The following is a 24,744-nucleotide window of genomic DNA, read 5'->3' as shown; positions in this document are numbered from 1 at the left end:
TCTGTTGCTGTGATAAACATCATGACCAAAAGCAACTTGGGGAGGAAAGGGTTTATTTCAGCTTATAGTTGTAGTCCATCATAGAAGGAAGTCGAGACAGGAACCTGGAGGCAGGTAATGAAGCAGAGGGTGTAGAATAGTGGTTCTCAACCTGTGGGTCATGACCTCCTTGGGAAGGGTCAAATGACCCTTTCATAGGGATTGCTTAAGACCATCAGAAAACAGCTATTTTCTTACAATTCATAACAGCAGAAATACAGTTATAAAGTAGCAACAAAAATAATTTTATGGTTGGGGGTCACCACAACATGAGGAACTGTATTAAAGGGTCGAAGCATTAGAAAGATTAAGAACCACTGCCATAGAGGAATGTTGTTTACTGTTTTTCAAGGCTTGGTCATCCTCCCTCTATAACCCAAGACCACCTGCCCAGGGGTGGCCGAAACCACTGTGATCTGGGCATTCCCACGTCAATCATTAATCCAGGAAATGCCCCTGCAAGCTAGAATGATACAGGCATTTTTCTAATTGAGGAACCCTCTTCCCAAATAGCTCTTGCTTGTGTTAAAATGACAAAAATAACCAGGATGTAGAGGGTTGTAAGCCTCCATGTGGGTGCTAGCAATCAAATTCTGGTCTTCTGCAAAAACAGTGTTCTTAACTATTGAACCACCTCTCCAGCCCCAATAGATTAATCTCTTAACAAATTGAGCTATTTGACTAAAAGGAGTATTTTAGGGTAAAAAATTTTATGTGCTTTGCCTACATGTATGTGTGCAAAGCAGACAGTGTTCTTTTAACTACTGAACCATCTCTTCAGCACCAGTAGATGTAGTTGCTTCCCACCCACCCACCCCCCACCCCATGTCAGGGTTTCCCTGTGTAACAGTCCTGGCTGTCCTGGAACTCACTTTGGAGACCAGACTGGCCTCCAACTCAACTGAGATCTCCCTGTCTCTGCCTCCCAAGTGCTGGGATTAAAGGTGTGCATCACCACTGCCCGGCGTTAGATATAATTGCTTAGCCAGTTGAACTATTTGACTAAAAGTAGTTTTAGGACACAATTTTTATTTATTTATTTTTATGCATATGGGTGTTTTCCTTGCATGTATGTCTATGTACCATATGTATTGCAGTGCCTATAGAGGCCAGAAGAGGGCATTGGAGTCTCTGGGATTAGAGTTATTGATGGTTGTGACCCTTCATATGGGTGGTAGGAATTAAATCCAAGTCCTCTGGAAGAGCAGCCAGTGATCCTAACTGCTGAGACATCTCCAGCTCCTGGTACAACTTGTTAAGTGAATATTGATATATGTCAAACGTCTCCAGGGCAGGGCCTGTGGAGATAATTTAGTTGTAACATGTTTGTCACACAAACTTGAAGAGAACTGTATTTGATCCCTGGCATCCCCATAAAAGGCCAAATGTGGTGGCATGTACTTGGAATTGGAACTGGGGGTGGGGTGGGGAGGCAGAGACAGCCAGATCCCTAAAGCTAAATGGTCAACCAGCCTAGCCAGATTGGTGAGTTCCAGGCCAGTGAGACCCTGTCTTTAAAGAGGTGGATGGTGCCGAGGATTGACACCTGAGCTAGGCCCCTGGCCTCCCTCTGCACACCAAAGAGAAAAGTGTTGTCAGTTGTTTTTTACTCTATTGGGGGGGGTGCTCTCCCCCAAATAAATCCTACATGAAGGCTTATTCTTTTTTTTTTTTTGGTTTTTCGAGACAGGGTTTCTCTGTGTAGCTTTGCGCCTTTCCTGGGACCCACTTGGTAGCCCAGGCTGGCCTCGAACTCACAGAGATCCGCCTGGCTCTGCCTCCCGAGTGCTGGGATTAAAGGCGTGCGCCACCACCGCCCGGCTGGCTTATTCTTAATTATGAATGCCCGGCCTTAGCTTGGCTTAGTTTCTAGCCAGCTTTCCTCTTTTTTTCTTTCTTTCTTTTTTTTTTTTTTTTTTTTTTTTTTTTGTCTTTTGAGACAGGGTTTCTCCGTGTAGTTTTGATACCTGTCCTGGATCTCACTCTGTACCCCAGGCTGGCCTCCAACTCACAGAGATCCGCCTGGCTCTGCCTCCCGAGTGCTGGGATTAAAGGCGTGCACAACCACCGCCCAGTGCCAGCTTTTCTTAGCTTAAATTTTCCTGACTATCTTTTGCCACTGGGCTTTTCCCATTCTCTTACTTTTGTAAGTCTTACTCTTATTCCGTGGCTTGCTGTGTAGTTGGGTGGCTGGCTCCTGGAGTCCTCCTCCTTCTCTGGCTGCTAGATTTCTCTTCCTAGAATTCTCCTTCTGTATATTCTCTCTGCCTGCCAGCCCCGCCTATCCTTTCTCGTGCCTTGCCATCGGCCGTTCAGTTCTTTGTTACACCATCAGGTATTTTAGACAGGCACAGTAACACAGCTTCACAGAGTTAAACAAATGCAACATAAACAAAAGTAACACCCCTTCAAATAATATTCTACTACAGAAAAGTATACACACAGGCTGGGATATGGGTATTTGTAGCTGTTGATTTTAGTTGTATAGTGTATAAAGGCATCTGTCTCTTTCTTTTGCTGTTGGTGTAGGTTCGTATTCAAGAGACTCAAGCGGAACTTCCCCGAGGAAGTATCCCCCGAAGTTTAGAGGTCATCCTGAGAGCTGAAGCTGTAGAGTCAGCCCAAGCTGGTGACAAGTGTGACTTCACGGGGACACTGATAGTTGTGCCTGATGTCTCCAAGCTTAGTGTACCAGGTCAGTGATTTGTTGCTCAGCTTTAACCAGTCCTGGTCACCTACTCCTCCAAATATCTGGCTTCTACCAATTAGGGTGAATGTAGAAGTATGAAGAGATTAAAAAATTGATTTTTCTATGAAAGGTGCTGTTTCAACTTTGGCTTATTGAATATATTAGTTCTTATTAGCACCTTTAGTATTTGAGCTGTGAAATACCTTCTCTCTTACTCTTAGGAGCACGTGCAGAGACTAACTCCCGAGTCAGTGGAGTTGATGGGTATGAGACAGAAGGCGTTCGAGGGCTGCGGGCCCTTGGTGTCAGAGACCTGTCATACAGGCTCGTCTTCCTTGCCTGTTATGTTGCACCAACCAACCCCAGGGTAAGTCTTATTTTAACCTATTTATTTCTTTGTTTATCGCGCTAGGGATTAAGCACGGGGTCTTGTGCATGCTAGAAACGAATTGGACTATGTCCCTAACCCTAGTGGTGAGATTTACTGAGATGGCAGAGCTGGGTAAAGCCCTTTGCTTGAGCTTATTTTCATGTCAGTGATGACTTCTGTTATAGCTCAGAGTAACATAAAGCAATAGTAGCTTTTGTTTTCCTCACTGGACAAATGACAAGCTCTTACATACCTCTATTAACTGAAGTCTTGCTAGTTGAGGGACTGTAGTCGAATCACAACTTTGACCTCTCGAGCACTTTCATTATAGTGAAATTTCTTTTCCTTTACATTGTCTTGGCTCTAATGTTTTTTCGTTTTGTTTTTCTGCCACCTCTCAGTTTGGTGGGAAAGAACTCAGAGATGAAGAACAGACAGCTGAGAGCATTAAGAACCAAATGACAGTGAAGGAATGGGAAAAGGTGTTTGAAATGAGTCAGGACAAAAACCTGTACCACAATCTCTGCACCAGCCTCTTCCCTACTATACACGGTGAGAGCTCCATTTGTGATACAGACTTACAATCAGTAGTAAAGGTTTCATGGGTGGGACTGGTTCAGGCATCTTCATGTTGGGACTGAAGATCACTGACTGCTTCCAGAGAACCTGAGTTTGATTCACAATACCCACATAGTGACTCTCAACTGTCTGTAACTCCAGGTCTAGGGGATCCAGTGCCTTCTGAGGGTACCAAGTCTGCATGTGGCACATAACACATACATGCAGACAAAACACCAATACACTTCAAGTTGTCAACAGGCTTTGGGTGCCCAAAAGGTAGACTGGGGTTTGAGCAACAGCTCATGCAGGGGCTCAGATGACTTACCTCAGTGCTAGTGGATAGCTGGGAGCTTGGATTCCTTACCATGTGAGATACCCAGTGGGCAGGCCTTCACAAAGCAGCTCACTTAGTTCAGAACACAAGATCAGGGAGGAGACATAGTGCTCTTGTGTACTACCTAATCTTGGAGCTACAGGCCTTTAATTCCTCATAGTTATTTGTTGAAATTCAAGTCATACTAGGTACCTGTATTCCCTGCCTTCAAGGAGGAGCCTGACCCAGGAGGATGCTTGTGAGCTCTCTCTGTAGACTGTCTTAAGAGTCACTAAATTCATGCCTACTTTGAAAGAGGAAAATTAAGTTCCATCTCCTTTATTTGAAACAAGTTCTCACTATGTAGTCTTGGCTGTTTTGGAACTATGTCGACCAGGCTAGCCTTGAACTCACAGCCTGCCTCTTCAAGTGCTGGGATTAAAGGCGTGTACCACTAACGCCCAGCTTTTTTTTTTTTTTTTTTTTTTTAATTAAGTTACTGTGTGTATGTAAGAGGCACATTTGAAAGTCAGAGGACAACTCTGTAGAGTTGATTGTTTCCTTCTTCCTTCACATGGGTTCCCAGTATCAAACTCTGGTCTTCTGGCTTATGAAGCCGGAACCTTTACCTGCTGGGCCATCTCACCATTCCCCTGAAAGATGAATTTTTATCTGGAGCTTTTCATTTCAGGCAATGATGAAGTAAAACGTGGTGTCTTACTGATGCTGTTTGGTGGTGTTCCTAAGACAACAGGGGAAGGGACCTCTCTTCGTGGGGACATAAACGTTTGCATTGTTGGTGACCCAAGTACAGCTAAGAGCCAGTTTCTCAAGTAAGTGCCTGCAGTAGTACCGTGGGAAAAGCAGTGTGTGTGTGTGCTTGTAGACCAGCCGTGGTCTACAGCCATGCTCCCAGTCTGGCGGTTGCTGCTTTTGAGACAAGGTCTGTATAACACATGTCACTGAGCCCAGCCTAGTTGTTTTAAGTTTTATGATTATTTCAAGTGTATCACAGGTTGAATTTTGTTTCATCTTTGATATGCTGGAGATTGAGTCCAGGGCCTTGTATATGCTACCTCTTGAGCAAGGTCCTCATCCCTAAGCTGAATTTTAGATTGAAAGTAATAGTTATGTTTAAAGCATTCTATTTTTCTATTTGCTGTGCTCTCAACCACAGTGTTGTCGGTTAGGACAGCATTGTGTTTTACATGTATGGTTTTCTTAGATCTTTTATTACCATGTGCAGGTGCACACAGAGCTCAGAAGACAACATGTGGTAGAAGTTCAATCCTTCCAGGGGATTGAACTCAGGTCATTAGGCTTGTCAGCAAGCACCTTTACCTATTAGTCATTTTGCTGGCCCTTCTTCGATCTTCTGTATAGTGTTTTCTAGCATCTTTATTGAAATGCAATTTATGCATCATGACATTCACTCCTTTGCGTTTTGCAGCTTGGTGCTTGTAATACATCAGTAGGATTATAAGTTGAACTAAGTTTAGAATGTTACTGTTATGTGGAGGGAAACTCTATGTCTTAGTGGTCACTCCTTCCCCTATAGAAAGGAACAGTGTACTGCATTGTCCCAATGTGCATTTTTTTAAATCGGCTGATATGTGGTCTTTAGAAATAAACTCGCACTTGGCATGAAGCCATGTTGGAACTTGCAGCAGTATTTTGTTTGCTTCCCTGGCTAAGTAATGCACGACCACCACATGTGTTAGCCAGCCTCCATCACTGTGACTGATACCTAAGCAGTAAGATAGCTAATACCTAAGGTGGTGGAGTTCGTTTTATACATAGTAAGGTAAGCAACTTAAAGGGGGAAGGATTTACTTTTGACTCAGTTTCCATCCGCAATCACTTGGTTCCATTGTTCCTGGGGTGATAAGGAGACAAAGTCATGATGGAGAGTGAGGGAGCAGAGCTCACCTCGTGGGACTAGGAAGTAGGGGAGACAGGAAAACAGGAGCCTCTCCAGGTACTCCAGCAGTGGCCGATTTCTCCTAAATGCACAAATGCACCCCTCCCCCATCTGTCTTCCACACTTCCCAATAGTGCTGGTCTATTATGAGTACCTTAAGGGATTCATGTGTTGATCAGATCAGATCCTCATAATCAAATCACTGGGAGCCACCAGCTACATTCTAGGGGTCACTGTCCATTTATTAATCAACATTTGAGTTATTTCTGCCTTCGCTTTTATGCTTAGTGCTTGCTTGAATAGTGGCTTATAGGAGGGTTTTGTTTTTTTGTTTTGTTTTTCTATCCCTTTTTGTTTGCAGGAGCAGGTGGTGGTGGTGTTTGTTTTATACATAATGCATTGGTGGACCTTTCGGTTGTTTACATTCTCCCCTGTTGTAATGGAAATACTTCTATGAAAATTGTTATACTGAGTGTCAAAAACTCTACTTCTCTGCTTTGTTTTGAGGCAGGGTCTTGCTATACAGCCCGGGATGGCCTCATACTCAGTTTAAGAAGCCAAAGGAGATAGAACTCCTCCTGTCAGCTGATCTTTCTGGAAAATGTAGTGTGTTGATGTGTTCACGAATCTTTGTGTGCTGTTCTTGAACAGGCATGTGGATGAGTTCAGCCCCAGAGCTGTCTATACCAGTGGCAAAGCCTCCAGCGCCGCTGGCTTAACAGCAGCTGTGGTGCGGGATGAAGAATCTCATGAATTTGTCATTGAGGCTGGAGCGTTGATGCTGGCTGATAATGTAAGGACGCTGTGCACTGTCGGACAGTCAGAATACCCTTTGACCTATAGTTTTTATTGAATTCATTAGTATGTTACTCAGTTTTATTAATCTACTTTGAATTGAAACTGTCATCATTAAGTTTTGTTGGTTTGGGGTTTGTTTGTTTGTTTGTTTGTTTGTTTGTTTTTCCAGACAGGGTCTCACTGTGTAACTCTGGCTGTTCTGGAACTCAGACCAGGCTGGCCTTGAACTCACAGATCTCACCTGCCTCTGCCTCCCTAGTGCTGGGATTAAAGGTGTGCGCCACTACACACGGCTGAGACTGTTGTTAGTTGACACACTTTCTGAGCATCCCTAGAATGTGTTGGTTGCTTTGACTAGACATCCCAATTTGTTACTTTGCAGACTCTTAACATCTCTTAATAGATCCATCCACGGATACATAGTATATTACATAAGTATTTGGCAAAGATCAGTTCTTTGTGAGTATGGAAGCTTACATTCATTGTAGTACTCCTTCACTCTGTACTTTCCCAGACTAAAATGAGCAGCTGAACCAGAGTCAGGCTGTGTTTGTCGCTGGCCTGGAGCTCCCAGAGATCTACTGCCTCTGCCTCTGCCTTCCACAGAGGTGTGCACCGTTATACCCAGCCCAAGTGTCTTGATGCTAAGGTTTAATTGTTGAGAAGAGTACATTGTCTGCATATTAATAAATAGTTTTACTCTTAGTTTAAGTGAGTCACATGAGATTCCCTTCCAGCTCTTTGTTCTGTTGGACAGCCTTGCCTAAACAGGAATTAAGAATGTTTACATCCTATCTTCCATTTGCCTAGGGAATGGAAAGGTCTCTGGTAGGAAACTGAGTTTATCATTTTACATCTGTTTTTACAAGGCAGTTTGTCTGCTTTCCTCACACAAGCTAGGCAAGTAACTACTCAACCACCAAGCTGTATCTCTAGCCCTTAATGTTAGATCTGTTTGGTTACAGGGTGTCTGTTGTATTGATGAATTTGATAAGATGGACATGCGGGACCAAGTCGCTATCCATGAAGCTATGGAGCAGCAGACCATATCGATCACTAAAGCAGGAGTGAAGGTGTGTATCCCTTAGCCATGCAGATTGGTATGTTAGAGATGTCCACCAATAGATTGTTTCAATGTGTAATGCTGATCTAAAATGTAAAATACAGATGTTATAGAGGGTCCAGTGCACATATATTGCTGTGATAGAAAGTAATTGTACTGGTGTAATTTTTTATCATTTCTTAGTTTCTCAAAAATTTAAAGCTTTAGAAATGTTTATTGGGGGAGGGGTGCCATGGCATGCATGTGACAAAAGACAGCTTTGTGGCTTTGGTTCTTCCATCTTTACATGGGTTTCCGGGGTCACACTCAGGTCACCAAGCTTTCATAGAAGGGGCTTTTACCTGCTGGGCTTTCTTGCCCACTGTGTTTAGCAAAATTTTCATAAACAAAACTTAAATTCTTTGATAAACATGGTTATTATAACAAATAGTGATTGGTTCCAGTACCACAAAATACTCAAAGATCAACAGATAACTTAATGAAAATAACTGATTACTATATATTATGACCAACATTAGAGAGACTCTTAACTTATTAAAAATGGTAGGTTTGGTGGACAGATGGATGGCTCACCAGTTAAGAGCATGTACTGTTCTTGCAGAGGACCCCAGTTCAGTTCCCAGAACTCACAGTGGACAGTTTGTAGTGACAGGGATTCCAGCATCCTCTTCTGGCTCCTACAGGGTCTGCATGCACATGCACTTACACACAGAGACAGAAATGCATACACATAATTTTAAAATAAAATCTTTTAAAAATCTGAAAGAAAGTAAGTTAAATTTAAAAATTTGGTTAGTTAAATTTTTAAAGTAATCCACTACTGTATAAATTTAAGCGAGATCTTCGCCTACAACTCCTAGCACAGTGGATATCTGGGAATACTTTAAACATAGATAAGCATGTACATACAGTTCTTTCCTCCTTTAACTTCATAGTTTTGTTATCAGTCTTCTATATAGCACCTACTAGGTCAGTTGTCACTTACTAGCCCATGGCATTTAACTGCATGAACCATACATTGAGTGGGTCGTTTTTTAGTTTTGTGTGTCACAAGATATAGTTATTGTAGTCAAGTGAGTTACCACCAGTATCTAGTTAACAAGGTAAATTCCTAGCAGAATGCTGGCTAAGGGACTCATAAGAGATTACATCACCAATGTAGAAGAGCCTAGTGTACTGTGTTATCATACTTGAGTTTTGATGATTCAATTGGTAAAAAAAGCTTCCTCCTTTTTGTTGTGGAATAGAGTATTTGTTTAATTATATAAAGATATATTACAATTGTTTATGCTGCATTTGTTTAACTATGTAAAGATGTGTTGCATTTGTTTTACCTTGCCTGCATAAGGTACCTGTTTTGTTTAATAAAAAGCTCAATGGTCAATAGCTAGGCAGTAGAGGGGTAGACGGGGCTGGCAGGCAAAGAAAATAAGTAGGAGAAGAAATATAGGCTTGAGGAAGACTCCAGGGGCCAGCCAGGCAACCGACAGACAGACAGACAGACACAGAGGAAGTAGGAAAGTAGGACATAAAGAATGAAAGAAAGGTAAAAAGCCCCAAGACAAAATGTAGATGAAGAGAAACAGGTTAAAAACAAGCTGTGAGAGCTAGTGGGACAAGCCTAAACTAAGGCCAAGCGTTGATAACTAATAATAAGTCTCAGTGTCGTGATTTGGGGGCTGGAAGTCCGAGAAAGCCTGCTACACCGTTTGCTTCCTTATAGTTAATTGCATGAGACAGAACCTTTCCTTGTATCTGTATTGACCAGTTTGGGTTCGTTCTTTAGTCTCATGGTTTTCTCTCACGGTCAGGCGACTCTGAATGCCAGGACATCCATTTTAGCTGCAGCAAACCCTGTCAGCGGACACTACGACAGATCGAAATCACTGAAACAGAACATCAGTCTGTCGGCGCCCATCATGTCCCGCTTTGATCTCTTCTTTATCCTGGTGGATGAGTGCAATGAGGTAACCAGCCACTCAGGCTCCTGTTCGTCATTTCCATTGGTGTCTGTTGTGTGGCCTCTTGTGCTCCTCGGGTGTACTGCTCCTGGTCAGAGTTCATTGTTCTCAGCTTGAAATACCAGACGTGTGTGATAACACACACACAGCCCACCATCCCCACCACCCCACAAAGTTTTGTGTATCTTAACTGGCCCTGAACTCTGTGTAACCACTATGGTCATCTTTGGACTGTACTCACATTCGCTGAGCAGGGAGGTCCTCTATTCAGTAGTTACAGTGCAAAACCCTGCTTCCCACCTGACTTGAAACATTATCTAGATTAAACTGCCTTGCTGTTGTGAAAGTGTGGAGACTTGGGCCTGGATTTCTCTTCTTCCCTTCACAAGTTCATGAACACAGTTAACTCCCAGATAATAATACAGTGGGTGAGAGGACACACTAGAGCTAGATTGTTGAATCCTGTCTCCACTACTTACTAAGACCTTGGACAAATTATTTAACTCAGTTTGCTTCTGTATAAAATAAAGTTAATATCTCCTTTATGGGGTTTTTATGAGGCTCGCTTCTAGACATACCTGAGGAGACAGCATCATGTAATGAGTGCCTTGTAAATGCTCTGCCGTGGCTCTTTATAATCTGTTATATGCATGGGTGTCTGTGTGAAGGTGTCAGAAGTCCTGTACTGGAGTTACAGACAGGTATGACTGCCCTGTGGGTGCTGGGAGTTGAACCTTGGTCTTCTGGAAGAACAGCCAGTGCTCTGAACTGCTGAGCCATCTCTCCAGCCCCTTAAAACTAATTTTTTTTTTTTTTTTTTGGTTTTTCGAGACAGGGTTTCTCTGTGTAGCTTTGCTCCTTTCCTGGAACTCACTCTGTAGACCAGGCTGGCCTCTGCCTCCCAGTGCTGGGATTAAAGGCGTGCGCCACCACGCCCAGCCTTAAAACTAATTTTTAAGTTAGCATATGCTACTAGATTTCATTATAGCTTTTTCTTTTTCTTTTTTTCTTTTTTTCTTTTTTTTTTTTTTTTTAGACAGGGTCTCTGTGTAGCCTCAGCTATCCTGGAACTCTCTCTCTGTAGACCAGGCTGGGCTTGAACTCTGAGATCCGCCTGCCTCTGCCTCCAAAAATCTATGATTAAAGGCGTGCACTACCATGTGCACACCAGGCCCTGTGTCATTTCCATTCCCATGTCAGTAGCTTTGCTCTAATTGGTTGCTCACCACCACCATTTTATTTGTGTGTTTGTTTTGGCTGGTTCCCTTCCTCCCCATTAGTTCTTTCTTCCTTCTGTGTCCACAGCAAATACGCTTATTAAAGGTAGTCCACTCCTTCCAGATATATTTTTAGAGTGGCACAAAGATGGGTACCACGTGCTGGAAAGATGGTTTAGTGGTTAAGAGCACTTGCTGCTTTTGCAGAGGACCATGTTCAATTCCCAGCACTCACGTGGTGGCTCACAACCATCCATAACTCCAGTTCCAGGGGATCTGAAGCCTTCTTTTGGCCTCTCTGGGCACCAAGCATGTACATGATGCAAAGATATACACAGAGGCAAAACACTTTACACAGAAAATAAATTTTATCATTGTTTTTTGTTTTGAGACAGTCTCACCCATAATTCTGGCTGGTCTGGAACTTGCTATGTAGGCCAGGCTGCCTCAAAATCAGAGATTCTGCCTCCTTGGTGCTGGGATTAAAGACATATGCCACCATACCCAGCATAAAATGTGTTTATTTTTTAATTTAAAAATCTGTTGTAAGGACTTTGTGAGGCTGGAGAGATGGCTCAGCAGTTAAGAACACTCTGCTATTTCAGAGAACCCAGGTTCAACTCTTAGCACCCACATGATGGCTCACAGACATCTATAACTCCAGTTCCAGGAGATCCAGTGCCTTCTTCTCACCCCAGTGCACATCAGACATGTACATGGTACACAGATACATGCAAGCAAAATATAGAATAAATAAATCTAAAATAATAAAAACTCTGCTCAGAAGGTTGGTACCTATTAATAACTTCTTTCAGGGAGCATAGAGGTTAATTTTGTCTTTGTTTCAAGATAGGGTCTCCTGTAGCTTCTACTGGCCTTGAACATCTTTTGCAGTCGAGGCTGACTTCATTGAACTGCTGTTCCTGCCTCTACGTCCCAAGTACTGGGATTACAGGCGTTGACTACATGCCTAGATGAGAGATCATTTGTTAGCTGTAAATTACCTGGGGTACTTTGGAGTCGATACTACTAGGATTGACAGAAGCTATCTTCTTGTCTTGAATTAGGTGACAGATTATGCTATCGCCAGGCGTATAGTAGACTTGCATTCAAGGATTGAAGAATCGATTGACCGAGTTTATTCCCTTGATGATATCAGAAGGTATCTTCTCTTTGCCCGGCAGTTTAAGCCCAAGGTAATCTGCCCTGCTATACCTGGATAAGTCCTGTGTGCATTAAAATTGGATTTAAATAAATGGGTTGTGTGGAAATTAACTGAGCCTATACTTGGCTTTGGTTTGATTTTGTTTTAGCTTTAGTTTTGATTTTGATCTTTTGAGGCCGGGTCTCCACTGTGTAGACCAGGATGGCTTCAAGTTCATAATCCTGCTTTAGAGTCCTATTGCTTGGTTTGTAGGAATGTGCCGATGTACCTAGCTGTATTTATCTTCTTAATGTCCTTAAATCCTTTTTAACTTATTGCTTGAAAATTTCATACTTTAATGTGCTTTGATAAATCCACCTCCCACTTCCAGACCTCACTCCTCCCATACCCCACCACTTTTCTTTCCAACTCTGTATACTCCTCTTACAACCTAAGTGCATTATAATCTCCTTGGATTTTAAGTTTTGTGTTGTTTGTTTTGAATACTAGTTTGTTTCTTCAGAAATGGTTGAGAGGAGCTTATTTTTTAATCTGAATAATTTCATATTTGACTTGTTAGATACTAGTAAAAAAAATTGGCAGGCATAATAGTCTAATTAATAGTCTACTTAAACCCTGTCTAATAATGAAATTAAATAAATAGGATTTTGAGTGGCTTTTGTATGAAGAGTGCATGTTCACCAGGACTACATATTGGTCCCCTCTGTGTACCAAGTTTCTTGTTCGGAAAAACTGAGGGCCTTTTATTCAGTATATGCTATCTTTTCCCCCAAAGCCAGCTTGAGTTCATTAGCTGAGCCTTAAGTATAGTCTGAGTGTTAATTCAGTTAATGAGCTTTGACACTTGAGGTACAAAAGGCATTTCATTTTATTCCACTCTTCATTTGTTAAACATCATTTAGAAATGGTCATTTGCTTAAACTAGTCTATTGTCTTCCTGTTCATAAATTTAGTACATGGAATTTACAAGTGTCTTAGTGCCCATTTCTGAAGTAATTCATTGTCTTTGTGATAGCTTAAAGTTTTAGTCTCTGCGTTCCCAGAATGTTCCACCTGGGGTCCTCTCTAACTGCAGGTTAATGTAGCCATCAAGGGAAATGAGTATAGATGTCTCCCTGACTTGACTGGTTTTCAAACAGATTTCCAAGGAGTCGGAGGACTTCATTGTGGAGCAGTACAAACGCCTGCGCCAGAGGGATGGCTCTGGGGTCACTAAGTCCTCATGGAGAATCACTGTGCGACAACTCGAGAGCATGATCCGCCTCTCAGAATCAATGGCCCGGATGCACTGCTGTGACGAGGTACCATGGTCCCTCTGATAACACAGGAATGCATGAATTGGCTTGTGGGCATGTTTTTATCTTTGTTATGGAACTTTCCAGAACCAGTTGGTACTAGTCTCCCAGTGGAAAAGTTGCTGTCTTGCAGTTATGAAGTATGATAGTTAGACTGATAGTAACAGATAATCATGTTTATTGTAATCAATAGTTGTGGAGTGCAGATAGAGGTGAGTAATCATTTATCCAGGAGAAGCATATTTCATCTCTACAGTGTCCTCGGCCTCTGGCTAGGAATTACAGATGGGACTGTGACTCCTTTCTCAGAAGGAGCCTTCCTCCTTGAGGTTTGTATAATCAGTGTGTGGTGGATTTGGCTATTTTTGTGTGTGTGCTTGGGATTAAATTCAGAGCCTTGTACATGCTAAGCACACATTTGACACTAATCTATACCCTTAGCTCCATGGGTTTTAAATTGCTCTTTGAGCCCTGGATTCGTGGCAAGCGTCAGAGTATGGAGGGGGGGATATTGGAAGCCACACATCTCTGCTTCAAAGAGGCTTTTGTATACTTTATATACAAAGTTCAGTTAGAATTCAGATTTTGTCTGTGAAAGGGCTGATTGGATCTCACTTGGTAACCTGGATTAAACTCCCAGCCCTGTGCCACAGACTCCCGTGGATGGATCATAAGTGAGTGCACTTTGTTTTTGAGATGGTGTTTATGGCCCAAGCTGCCCTTGAACTTGGAATTGTATCATGTGCCTGTAATCCCAGCACTTAGGAGGTGGTCTCTGGATTCAGTTCTCAATACTGTGAGGGGGACGGCGGACACGGACAGGTGGTAGTGGCAAGTGCCAGCATTTATGAGGCAGAGGAAGGTGGATCTCCGAGTTCAAGGACATCCAGGGCTACATGAGAGAGAATTCTGTGTCAAGGAAAGACAGTGTCGCTGGGGAGTAGATGGCTTAGTGGTTAAGAACACATGAAGTGCATACTGCTGAGCTGTAGAGAGAGAGATGGCTCAGTAAAGAGAACTGGATGCTTTCCAGAGAACCCAGGTGTTGTTGGAATTCTGCCATTCAGTCTAATGACCAATGGAATGGAGTGGGTTGGCCCAATGGGCATGGTCTTCTCTAAAGATACACGATCCTTTAAGAATCGGAGGAGGAGGGTCATACGCCCCTTTATATTCCCAGCACCCATATGATGGCTTACAGTTGTCGTGACTCCACTATTCCCAATACTTTCTTCTTCTGGCCTCTGCAGATATAAATGCAGAATCCATTCCCCCCCAAAAAAAGGAGTATGCACATAAAATAAGGGGAAGAAAGTGCATACTGCTTTTGTAAATAAAAGTCAAGTACCTTTATTGAAAGAAAGAATCTACTAAATGGTTGTATCAATTTGTATGACTCCAGTGGGTGAGAGTTATTCTTTGTTCCTGCCAATGCATGATATTGTCAGTCCGTTCAGCCATTTTAGTGAGTTAATAGTGTACATGGGGAAGAGCTCAGTCTTCTTAGCTGTTTGCTATAAAATATCATCTTACATAGCTAAGTTATCTCATTACTGGGTTAGGTCCAGCCTAAACATGTGAAGGAAGCTTTTCGGCTACTGAATAAATCAATCATCCGTGTAGAAACGCCTGATGTCAATCTAGATCAAGAGGAAGAGATCCAGATGGAGACGGATGAGGGACCAGATGGCATCAATGGTGAGGAGCCTGCTCATCACTGGTCTATAGATAGAAACTGATCTTGCAGGGTGTCATGATACCTGTCTTAGTTTGGGATTTCATTGCTGTAAAGAGACATCATAACCATGGTAACTCTTATAAAGAAAACATTTAATTGGGTGACTCACTACAGTTTCAGAGGTTTAGCCCATTATCATGATGGGGAGCATGGCAGCATGCAGGCAGACATGGTGTTGGCAGCTGAGTGCCCTGCATCTTGCAGGCAACAGCAAGTTGACTGACTGTCACACTGAGGGAAGGTTGAGCAAAAGAGACCTCAAAGCCCGCCCCCACAGTGACACACTTCTCCAACAAGACCACACCTCCTAATAGTGCCACTCCCTTTGGGGGGCATTTTCTTTCAAACTGCTATAGTACCAATGTACCTGTTGGTGGCTATGAAGTAGATGTATTCAAAAGGGGAAGGCAGATGGATTTTACATTGATTAAGTAGTTATACAAAGTATGTGTGCTTGAAAGAGTGGAAGAAAACATCAGAATGGGGTGGTAGATGAGTCCTTTGACCTCTACTCTTTACAGTATTCTATTTTGCTCTTGGATTTAAATTTTCTTGGGTGAGTACTTGATTCAGTGGGTAAATACCCTTGCATGAAAACATAGTTCATTACCCTGCACCCATGTAAAGATGAGAGGATTGAATCCACAGTTATCTTCTGATTTCCACATACATACTATGGCATGCTCACAAGTGTCCATATACATAATGATAATTAAAGATGATTAAACCTCTCAGTCACATTGAAACAGGTGAATAACAGATTGTTTTTGTTCATAACACTACAGATTGATGGTTGGTGTAGGGGAGAGATGTTATTATGTAGGTAGCCTAAGCTATACTAAATGTATAGCCTTCTGGTTCAGTCATTTAAGTGCACAGATTAAAGGTGTGTGCTGCCATGCCCTGTCCCTTATATTCCTCTCCAGTCAGTTATCTTTACAAGTAGGATTTTAATTTGTTCCAGATTTACTTATAAAGTGATTGTTTTCTGAAGCTCATAGTAAGCTGAAGCAGTGTGTGCATGGATGCTAGATGAGGGCGCGTTGAGGGTACAAGGACAAGACTTAGTGGTTGTTCTTTCCGTAGGTCATGCTGACAGCCCTGCCCCTGTAAATGGGGTCAATGGCCCCAGTGAAGATGCCAGTCAGGAACCCCCCGTTTCCAAGCCCTCCCTGAGGCTGGGCTTTGCTGAGTACTGCCGAATCTCTAACCTCATTGTGCTCCACCTCAGGAAAATGGAGGAAGGTGAGTGAGTGAGTGTGTGCCCCACACTGCTTCCTTGCTGTCACTCAGGCAGGCTCTTTCTGCCGCTTGTGAGGTTAAGCATGTGTTCTCTCAGGAGAGATGGTCATTTATGTGGACTTACAGATCGGTCTTGTTTGTGTACTTAGTTTATGATGTTGAAGCAGAATCTTTAGATCTGATCATATGAAGAACATAACATTTTTGCAGGTGAAATTACAATAGTTGCTTTCTTCCCAACAAATGGTCTCCCAAGGTATTTATAAACCCAATAAATCTACTTAACTATTACTAACTTAGTAAAATCTTCCTCTGTAGCTAGAGTTTTCCTGCCTGGCCCACAGTCAGGACAAATCTCTCTCACCTGCCAGTCCCACAGCCGCTCAGACCTGACCAGGTAAACACAGAGACTTATATTGGTTACAAACTGTATGGCCGTGGCAGGCTTCTTGCTAACTGTTCTTACAGCTTAAATTAATCCATTTCCATTAATCTATACCTTGCCACGTGGCTCGTGGCTTACCGGCATCTTCACATGCTGTTTGTCATCGTGGCAGCTGGCAGTGTCTCTGACTCAGCCTTTCACTTCCCAGCTTTATTCTCCTCCTTGTCCCACCTATACTTCCTGCCTGGCCACTGGCCAATCAGTGATTTATTTATTGACCAATCAGCAACACATTTGCCATACAGAACATCCCACAGCACTCCTCTGCCCATCAGTACCTGCTTATTAGGACACTGGCCCACTTCTTACCCTTAAATGCTTGTTGTGGTTATCAGTTTCACCATCTCCTTGTGGGCAGGAGGAAAAAACATCATCTGTTAGAGTTGTAGTTAATTCTTTGGGTGTATGTGTGTATAAGCATTTGAGTATGGGTGCCCATGGAAATCACAATGGGATTTGGATCTCCCAGAGCTAGAGTTATGGTAGGTTGTAAGCTGCCCAGCGTGTGTGCTCGAAACTGAAAAGTTCCAAGGATGACTCTGTGGTAGCTCCTAGGCCTCATTCATCATGCAAAATTCCAGTCTGCTGGAGAATTTCACAGCCAGTTTCACCTATACTTGGAAGAATTTGAATAGGAAGTAGATTCTGGCTGGGTGTGATAGCCTACACTTTTAGTCCTAGCACTCAGGAGACAGAGGCATGTTCAAAACCTGGTCTACATAGTGAGCTCCAAGCTAGCCAAGGCTACACAGTGAGAAGGCCTCTTCTCCAGAAGAACAAAGAAAATAAAGTACTCTGAAGAGGAGCTTACAAATACATCTGATGTTGTATCTTTTGTATGTGTGTGGTGCTAAGGATTGAATCCAGTTCTTGGTACATCCTAACACATATTCTAAAACCAAATCCTGACTCTTGCACCTTATTTTGCAGTTTCTAAAATCAAAACTAAAGTTGTTTGGTTTTGTGTGTGTGTGTGTGTGTTTGCCATTAATTGGCAGTGTAGTTTGAGATCGTTCCTTTTAAATAATGTGTTTTTGTTGTAGAGGAGGATGAGTCAGCATTAAAGAGGAGCGAGCTGGTTAATTGGTACCTGAAGGAAATCGAGTCAGAAATAGACTCTGAAGAGGAGCTCATAAATAAAAAGAGGATCATAGAGAAGGTGGTCCATCGTCTGACGCACTATGTATGTATCCACTGCCTGGGCTCCAGGGCAATGGGGGCGGATTCTTATATCAGCAGGTTTCATAGTAGGCTTTTTGATGAGTTTGTTTATTTTGAATCATTGGGGTATAGTCATAATTGTGGTTAAGGAGAATTAACAGCAGGAAGGGACTTCTTTTCCTAAGATAAGCAGAATTTAGGTAAAAGCCGAGCAAGTAGCTTTTGAATCTTGTTTTGTGGTGTCTTTAGCTGTACGGTATTGAACCCTGGGTTTGCGTGTGCTGGTCACACTTGGGTCTGTGCTGTGTCTACGCCCCTGTTGGGTGCTTTTTACCCTTTGTTTTTACCCCATCTGCTTCATTCACACTTGGCTGTGGTGAGTTCTCAGCCAGTCCGCTCACATCACCTGGTGCTTCATCTGCCTCTCCCACTCCCTCCCCAGTCCAATAATCAGTCTTGTTTGTCAGAAATTGCTTAGGAGCTGAGAAAGGAGAGGACAGATGGCATGTTCTACATTTATTTTTGCTTGTTCAGAGAGAAAATTTCCAGATGAATTATTTTGAGATGTTTTGTTGTTTGTTTATTTAGAGATTGTGTCTTACTGTGAAGCCCACACTGGCCTAGAGTTCAAGGACTTTGTGCCTTAGCCACCTGAGTGCTGGTATTACAAGGTGTATACCACCATGGCAGCTTTGACCGGTTCTTAGTCCAGTTAGAAACAGAATCTGCCTAGCATGTCCACGGCCCTGGGTATGATACCTCGTAAAAAAAATAGATGAGAGCTGGAGAGATGGGTCAGTGGTCATGAGCATGCACTGCTCTCCCTGAGCATCCAGGTTTGATTCCCAGCACCCACATCAGGTGCCTAAGAACTGCCTGTGACTCTTTAAAATAAATTGTAAAAAAGAAAAAGAAATAGAACCTTGCTGAGCATGATGACACACACTTAAAATCCCAGTGCTCAAGTGAGTAGAGCAGGAAAATTGCAAGTGTCAGGCCAACCTGGCTGCATAGACTGTCTCCGAAAGAGGGAGGGGAGTGCGTGAGAAAGAAGGGCTTACAGGCAGTAATTAACAATTAACTGGCGACATTGAATGAAACTAAAACAGATTTAGATGTTAGGGGATTTTGCACAATTGTATAATCTTAATTCAAGCACAGTTTCCATTTTTGAAGTTATGCTAACAAGCATTTGATAAATTTGTAGGATACCTTATTTAAATCCCAACACCTGCTGAGTTTCCTAGTTTTTCAAAGCAGTTCCAAGTAAAGGTCAGCATCCTCATAAGAAGGGAACCAAGTAGAACACTGATTCTAAGGTGTGGTTCTGGTCCAAGGGCTTTGGGACAGGAGACAAGAGAATGTGTAAGTAGCAGACATTTAGAAGAGTGTGGATCTGGACTGAAGACACACTGTTCCGCAGGATCATGTTCTGATTGAGCTTACCCAGGCTGGACTGAAAGGCTCCACCGAGGAAAGCGAGAGCTATGAGGAAGATCCCTACTTGGTAGTCAACCCTAACTACTTGCTTGAAGATTGAGATGATGAAGGTAACTTTATGGCCGGAGAGGAGGACCTGTGGTGCCCGGCCTCTGCCCCGGAGCCTGATGACGCTCAGGAGAGAGTTTCTGGAGCGATGTTTGAGGACTGAGAGCTGAGTCCACGGCCCTGTGAACCTTGTACTGGGACAGGCTTGGGCCCTTGTGCTTCTTGTCCTAGTGAAGTCGGAACCCAGTCGTGTTCTTTGTGGAAGACCTTTGTCTTCATGTGCAGGAAAGGCTGCTGCCTTTGTCACATATGTATCTGGAGATGCCTCCTTCAATTTCCAACTGCTTTTATTCACAAAAATAAAAGAACTTGTTCTGCAGTTGTCTCTTGAATTCATTTCTGCTCTTGATTATTGCCTCTATTTCCATGAGTGAGCTTCTTCTGGCTTCTCTGGTAGAAAGGCCACATCAAGTGAGAGGCCTTGGAGGTGACTTTCTGAAGGTAATACCAGTGGCTTGGCTTTTGGGGGAGGGGTGTTGTTTGGTATGTTTTGTTTTTGAGTGGCAGGGGGAAGGGGTCCCAAGTAGCCTCTTAGTCTTGAATTGCCTGATCTTCTGGTTTTAGTTTGATTGCTGGGATTGTAGGTGTGCCGTTAATTATATCTGGCTTCTAGTATAAAGACTGTTTACCATTTATTTGGTACTGATTTATTTTAATTCTCTATCCTAAGGGTAATTTTTTGGAATTTTTTTTTTAGAAGAAATAGGCCATTTTTTTTAGAAATTATTACTAATTTTTTTTTTTTAAGGTTTATTTATTTATTATGTATACAGTGTTCTATCTGCACATACCCCTGCAGGCCAGAAGAGGGCACCAGATCTCATTACAGATGGTTGTGAGCCACCATGTGGTTGCTGGGAATTGAACTCAGGACCTCTGGAAGAGCAGTCAGTGCTCTTAATCTCTGAGCCATCTCTCCCGCCCCCATTTTTTTTTTTTTTAAATTAAATTTATTTGTTTCGTAGGGGTGTGCATGCTGTGGAATTTGTGTGCAGATCCCAAGAGAACTTGCTAGGTAATAGATCTTAGATCTCCCCTGCCATGTGGGATTCTCTAGATACAGGACTCTGGTCATCAGGATTGACTATTTGTTTGCCAACAGAGCCATCTTACCTTTTTTTTTTTTTTTTTTTTTTTTTGAGACAGGTTTCTCTGTGTAGGCCTGGCTGTCCTGGAACTCACTTTATAAACCAGGCTGGCCTCAAATTTATGTATATCCTCCTGCCTCTGCCTCCAGAGTGCTAGGACTGAAGTCATGCGCCACCACTGCCCGGCTAGAGCATTTCTATTACATGGGAGGCCACAAGTAACTTGAGCCAGCAGGTATGTTTATCATGTGTCTGTGGTCCCACCTCCTAGGCAGCTAAGGCAGACAAATCATAGACTAGAATTTTAGTTAACCTGGGTGAGGATATAAAACTTTTCTCAAAGGGGTGGTTGGTAATAGAGATTTTCAGACCATCCAGGGCTAGAGTTGAAAGGGACTAGGGAGAAAGCCCAGTTAGTGAAGTGTTTAAAGGCCTGTCTTAGCCAGGGTTACGATTGTTGTGATGAGACTCGGGGACCATAAAGCAAGTAGGGGAGGAAAGGATTTATTTGGCTTACACCTCTACAACACTCTTCAGCATCGAAAGAAGTCAGGGCAGGAACTGGAGGCAGAGGCCATGGATGGGTGCTGCTTATTAGCTTGTTCCCCATGGCTTGCTTGGCCATTTAGAACCCAGGGCTACCAGCCCAGGGCTGGGCCCTCTCCCAAGAGTCATTAAGAAAATGCTTGATAGGCTTGCCTGCAGGAGACATTTTCTCATTTTAGGCTCCCTATCTGATGACATAAGACTGTCTGGGGATGATAGTGCATGCATATATAATTTCTTTGCTGGGGGTATGGAAACAGACAAGATAGCCTACTTGGCGAGTTCCAAGCCAATGAGAGACCCTGTTTTAAAAAAACAAGGTGGATGTCATCCGAGGGATAACACTCAGGACCTACATGGTGGCTTACAATCATCTGTAACTGCAGGTACTAAGAATGCACATGGTACATGTATGTACATACAGGCAAAACACTCAAACACTCACCACATAATTTGGTTTTTGCTTTTTTTTTTGAGTCAGGGTTTCTCTGTAGCCCTTGATGTCCTGGAACTCACTCTAGATTAGGCTGGCTTTGAACTCAGATCTGCCTGCCTCTGCTAGAATTAAAGACACAGGCTACCACTGCCCAGCTAAATTTTTGTCTTAAATGAAATTTTTTTTAAAAATAGGTTGAGATGGCTCAGCAGGTAAAGACACTTGCTATGCAACCGTAGTTCAGTCCCTAGAGCCCACAGTGAAAAGCAAGCCACTCTACAAAGCTGCCTCTGACTTCCACGTGTTACACTGCTGCACATGTACACAGTGATAATTGGAATATACAACTTTTAGGAAATAATCAGGGCATTGGTGTCACATGCTTTTAGTTCCAGCACTCAGGAGGCAGAAGCAGGCAGATTCTGAGTTTGAGGCCAGCCTGGTCTACATAGTTGCAAGATAGCCAGGGCTGCATAGTGAAACCCTGTCTCCAAAAAAAAAAAAGAAAGAAAGAAAAAAGAAATACTTAAACAGGCTTTTTGTGGTTTGTATGTGTGTGTTTAAAGACAGTCTCACTGTGGAGCTCTGTGTGTGTTTTGAGACTAGTCAGGAGAGGTAGGACCTTCCTCCTGCGGTGGTCTTACCTCTCCTGACCTGGAACTCACTGCCTCTGCCTCCCCAGTAGTAGTAGGATTAAAGGAATGTGCCACCAAACCTGACTTCAGAGACACTTGAAAACGCTATCATATTTTAATGTGATATGAAAACTTGATAGTTTGTTTTGTTTTCCGAGACAGGGTTTCTCTATGTAGTCCTGAAATTCACTCTAGTCCAGGCTGGCCTCAACTCAGAGATCCACCTGGCCCTGCTTCTGCTGGAATTAGGGCATGAGCCACCACTGCCTGGCTTGAAAGCTTGATAGTTTTTATATTGGTTGTTGAGATAGCTCAGTCGTTAGAGTTAACCTCTAACCCCTCAAACATAAGGAACGAGTATGGAAAGCGTAACTAAACCTGGATGTGGTAGTGTATGCTTTTAAAAAGGAGGCCTGCTAGACCAGCAGCTAAAGCACTTGTACAAGCCTGAGGACCTGGGTGTGATCCCTAGGACCAACATAGTGGACCAGTCCATGATTTCATGTGGAGCACATGCACACCCACACTTTTTGTTTTGTTTTGTCTTTTTGAGACATGGTTTTTCTGTGTAGCTTTTGGAGCCTGTCCTGGAACTCACTGTAGCCCAGGCTGGCCTCAAACTCAGAGATCCGCCTGCCTCTGCCTCCTGAGTGCTGGGATTAAAGTTGTGCACCACCACCACCCGGCTGAATTTTTTTTAAGTAAAAATAAAAAGGTGAACAATGCCTGACCAAAGCTGCCCCCACTTTCCACACAAATATACACACATGCACACTCACACCATGTACACATGTATATAGAGAAGGGATGCTCCCCACTTTTACAAGATTTATTTATGTGTGTGTTTTGCCTGCATATATGTATATGCACCATGCGTCTCTGGTGCCTGTGGTCAGAGGAGGGCCTCAGATCCCCTGGTGAGTCACCATCTGGGTCCTGGAAAGCACACCTAGGTCCTTTGCAAAAACAATAGGTGCTCTTAAGCCCCTGAGCCGGCTTTCCACTCCCACCCCAGTTTTGTCTGAATGTTGGTTTTTTTAGACAGGGTCTCACTAGCTCTGGCCGGCCTGAAACTCACAGAGATCTACTTACCTCAGCCTCCTGGGGACTGAGTTAGAGATGGACATCACCATTCCCAATGTGTTCCCATGTTTTCAAAGGGGGAACAGATTGGAGAGGGGTTCATTTTTGTTATGTCAAATTTAAACTGATTTGTCAGTAACACAAAAAATGATCTTTTTTTTTTTTCCTTTTCAGGGATTTTCAAGTTCCTGTTTTTGTTTTAAGTGGGGAATTTGAAGTTTGTTATCGTAACCTTCATTCCTGGCAGGAATTAAGATATGTTAAGAGATCTGCAACTCCCTTCCTTTATCTAGAGACCAATTTGAACAAGGAACCCATGGGATCAGAATTTCTCCTGGAATTCCACGCAGTCTTGGAGTAGGGCAGGAAGAAAAGCAGAAGCTGGGTGCCAGTCAGGGAGGGAGCTTGTCTTCCGGGAAGAAGCTGCAGAGGTCAGTACTTCTCAGACCCCTGTGCAGGATAAACTGAATGGGTCAGTGATGGGCAGGGCCTCATCTTGACCAGAACGCCTAAACTGTGCCCTTTATTTAAATTTAAACCTCATGGGGCTGGAGAGATGGCTCAGTGGTTAAGAACACTGGCTCCTCTTCAGAGGACCCGGTTTTGATTCCCAGCATCCATATAGTGACTCAAAGCCATTTGTAACTCCAGTTCCAGGGGATCCAACACCCTCTTCTAGCCTCTGAGGCTACTTACCGTGTATGTGGTACACATTCCAGGGGGACAAAACAGTCGTACACATAAATCTTTTGTTGTTTTGGGTTTTGGTTTGTGTTGGTTTGGGTTTTTTGAGACAGCCCTGGTTGTCCTGGAACTGGTTCTGTAGACCAGGCTGGCCTAGAACTCACCGAGATCTGCCTGCCTGCATATGCCTCCCAAGTGCTGGGATTAAATATAAGTGTCAGCACCGCCTGGCAATAAGTCTTAAAAAATAACAAAACTCACGTCAAGACCCTGAAGATAGGGCTAGAAGTTCGACACACCTTTTATCTTCCCACCATGTCTACACTTGTAGATGTAACCAACCGTCTTTTTAAGTAAGAAACACAGAACCAATGCAAAGAAGAAAGCCAAGAGGTCAGAGCTAAGAGCTAAAACCTTACCCTTCCTCCTGCGGTGGTCCTACCTCTCCGAACCAGAGCTACCCCTGTGTTAAAGTCTTTATATAGAGTTCCTGTTCTGCCTTCTCATTGGTTGTAAACCCAACCACATGACTGCCTCGTCACTGCCTGTCTGTACAGACCTCCAAGGTATTGAGATTAAAGGCATGTGTCTCCAATGCTGGCTGTATCCCTGAACACACAGAGACTTACCTAGCTCTGCCTACCAAATGCTGGGATTACAAGCGTACACCACCACTGCCCTGCTTTCCTATGACTTGCTAATAGCTCTGACCTCCGGGCAACTTTATTTATTAAAATATCACCATA

General features: G+C 43.2%; 1 protein-coding gene across 2 annotated transcripts in view; it reads left to right on the top strand.

Annotated features, from left to right (window-relative positions):
• Nucleotides 1-19,845, top strand: part of Mcm6 (minichromosome maintenance complex component 6) — a 28,647-nt gene extending 8,802 nt beyond the window's left edge. For both annotated transcript variants that reach the window (XM_052736823.1, XM_052736824.1), the window contains exons 5-17: nucleotides 2,569-2,734; nucleotides 2,950-3,095; nucleotides 3,500-3,650; nucleotides 4,664-4,805; nucleotides 6,545-6,686; nucleotides 7,657-7,764; nucleotides 9,566-9,721; nucleotides 12,000-12,128; nucleotides 13,237-13,398; nucleotides 14,955-15,090; nucleotides 16,217-16,375; nucleotides 17,861-18,000; nucleotides 19,402-19,845. In XM_052736823.1, the coding sequence (XP_052592783.1) occupies nucleotides 2,569-2,734; nucleotides 2,950-3,095; nucleotides 3,500-3,650; nucleotides 4,664-4,805; nucleotides 6,545-6,686; nucleotides 7,657-7,764; nucleotides 9,566-9,721; nucleotides 12,000-12,128; nucleotides 13,237-13,398; nucleotides 14,955-15,090; nucleotides 16,217-16,375; nucleotides 17,861-18,000; nucleotides 19,402-19,518 (1,854 nt within the window). In that variant the 3' untranslated portion in view covers nucleotides 19,519-19,845. The remainder of the gene's footprint in view (nucleotides 1-2,568; nucleotides 2,735-2,949; nucleotides 3,096-3,499; nucleotides 3,651-4,663; nucleotides 4,806-6,544; nucleotides 6,687-7,656; nucleotides 7,765-9,565; nucleotides 9,722-11,999; nucleotides 12,129-13,236; nucleotides 13,399-14,954; nucleotides 15,091-16,216; nucleotides 16,376-17,860; nucleotides 18,001-19,401) is intronic.
• Nucleotides 19,846-24,744: the final 4,899 nt, after the last annotated feature.

The sequence above is a fragment of the Peromyscus californicus genome, unplaced genomic scaffold (assembly GCF_007827085.1).
Source record: "Peromyscus californicus insignis strain IS unplaced genomic scaffold, ASM782708v3 Scaffold_14__1_contigs__length_90479793_seg_2, whole genome shotgun sequence".
Taxonomy (NCBI): domain Eukaryota; kingdom Metazoa; phylum Chordata; class Mammalia; order Rodentia; family Cricetidae; genus Peromyscus; species Peromyscus californicus.
This window is presented reverse-complemented; position numbering and strand designations above follow the sequence as displayed.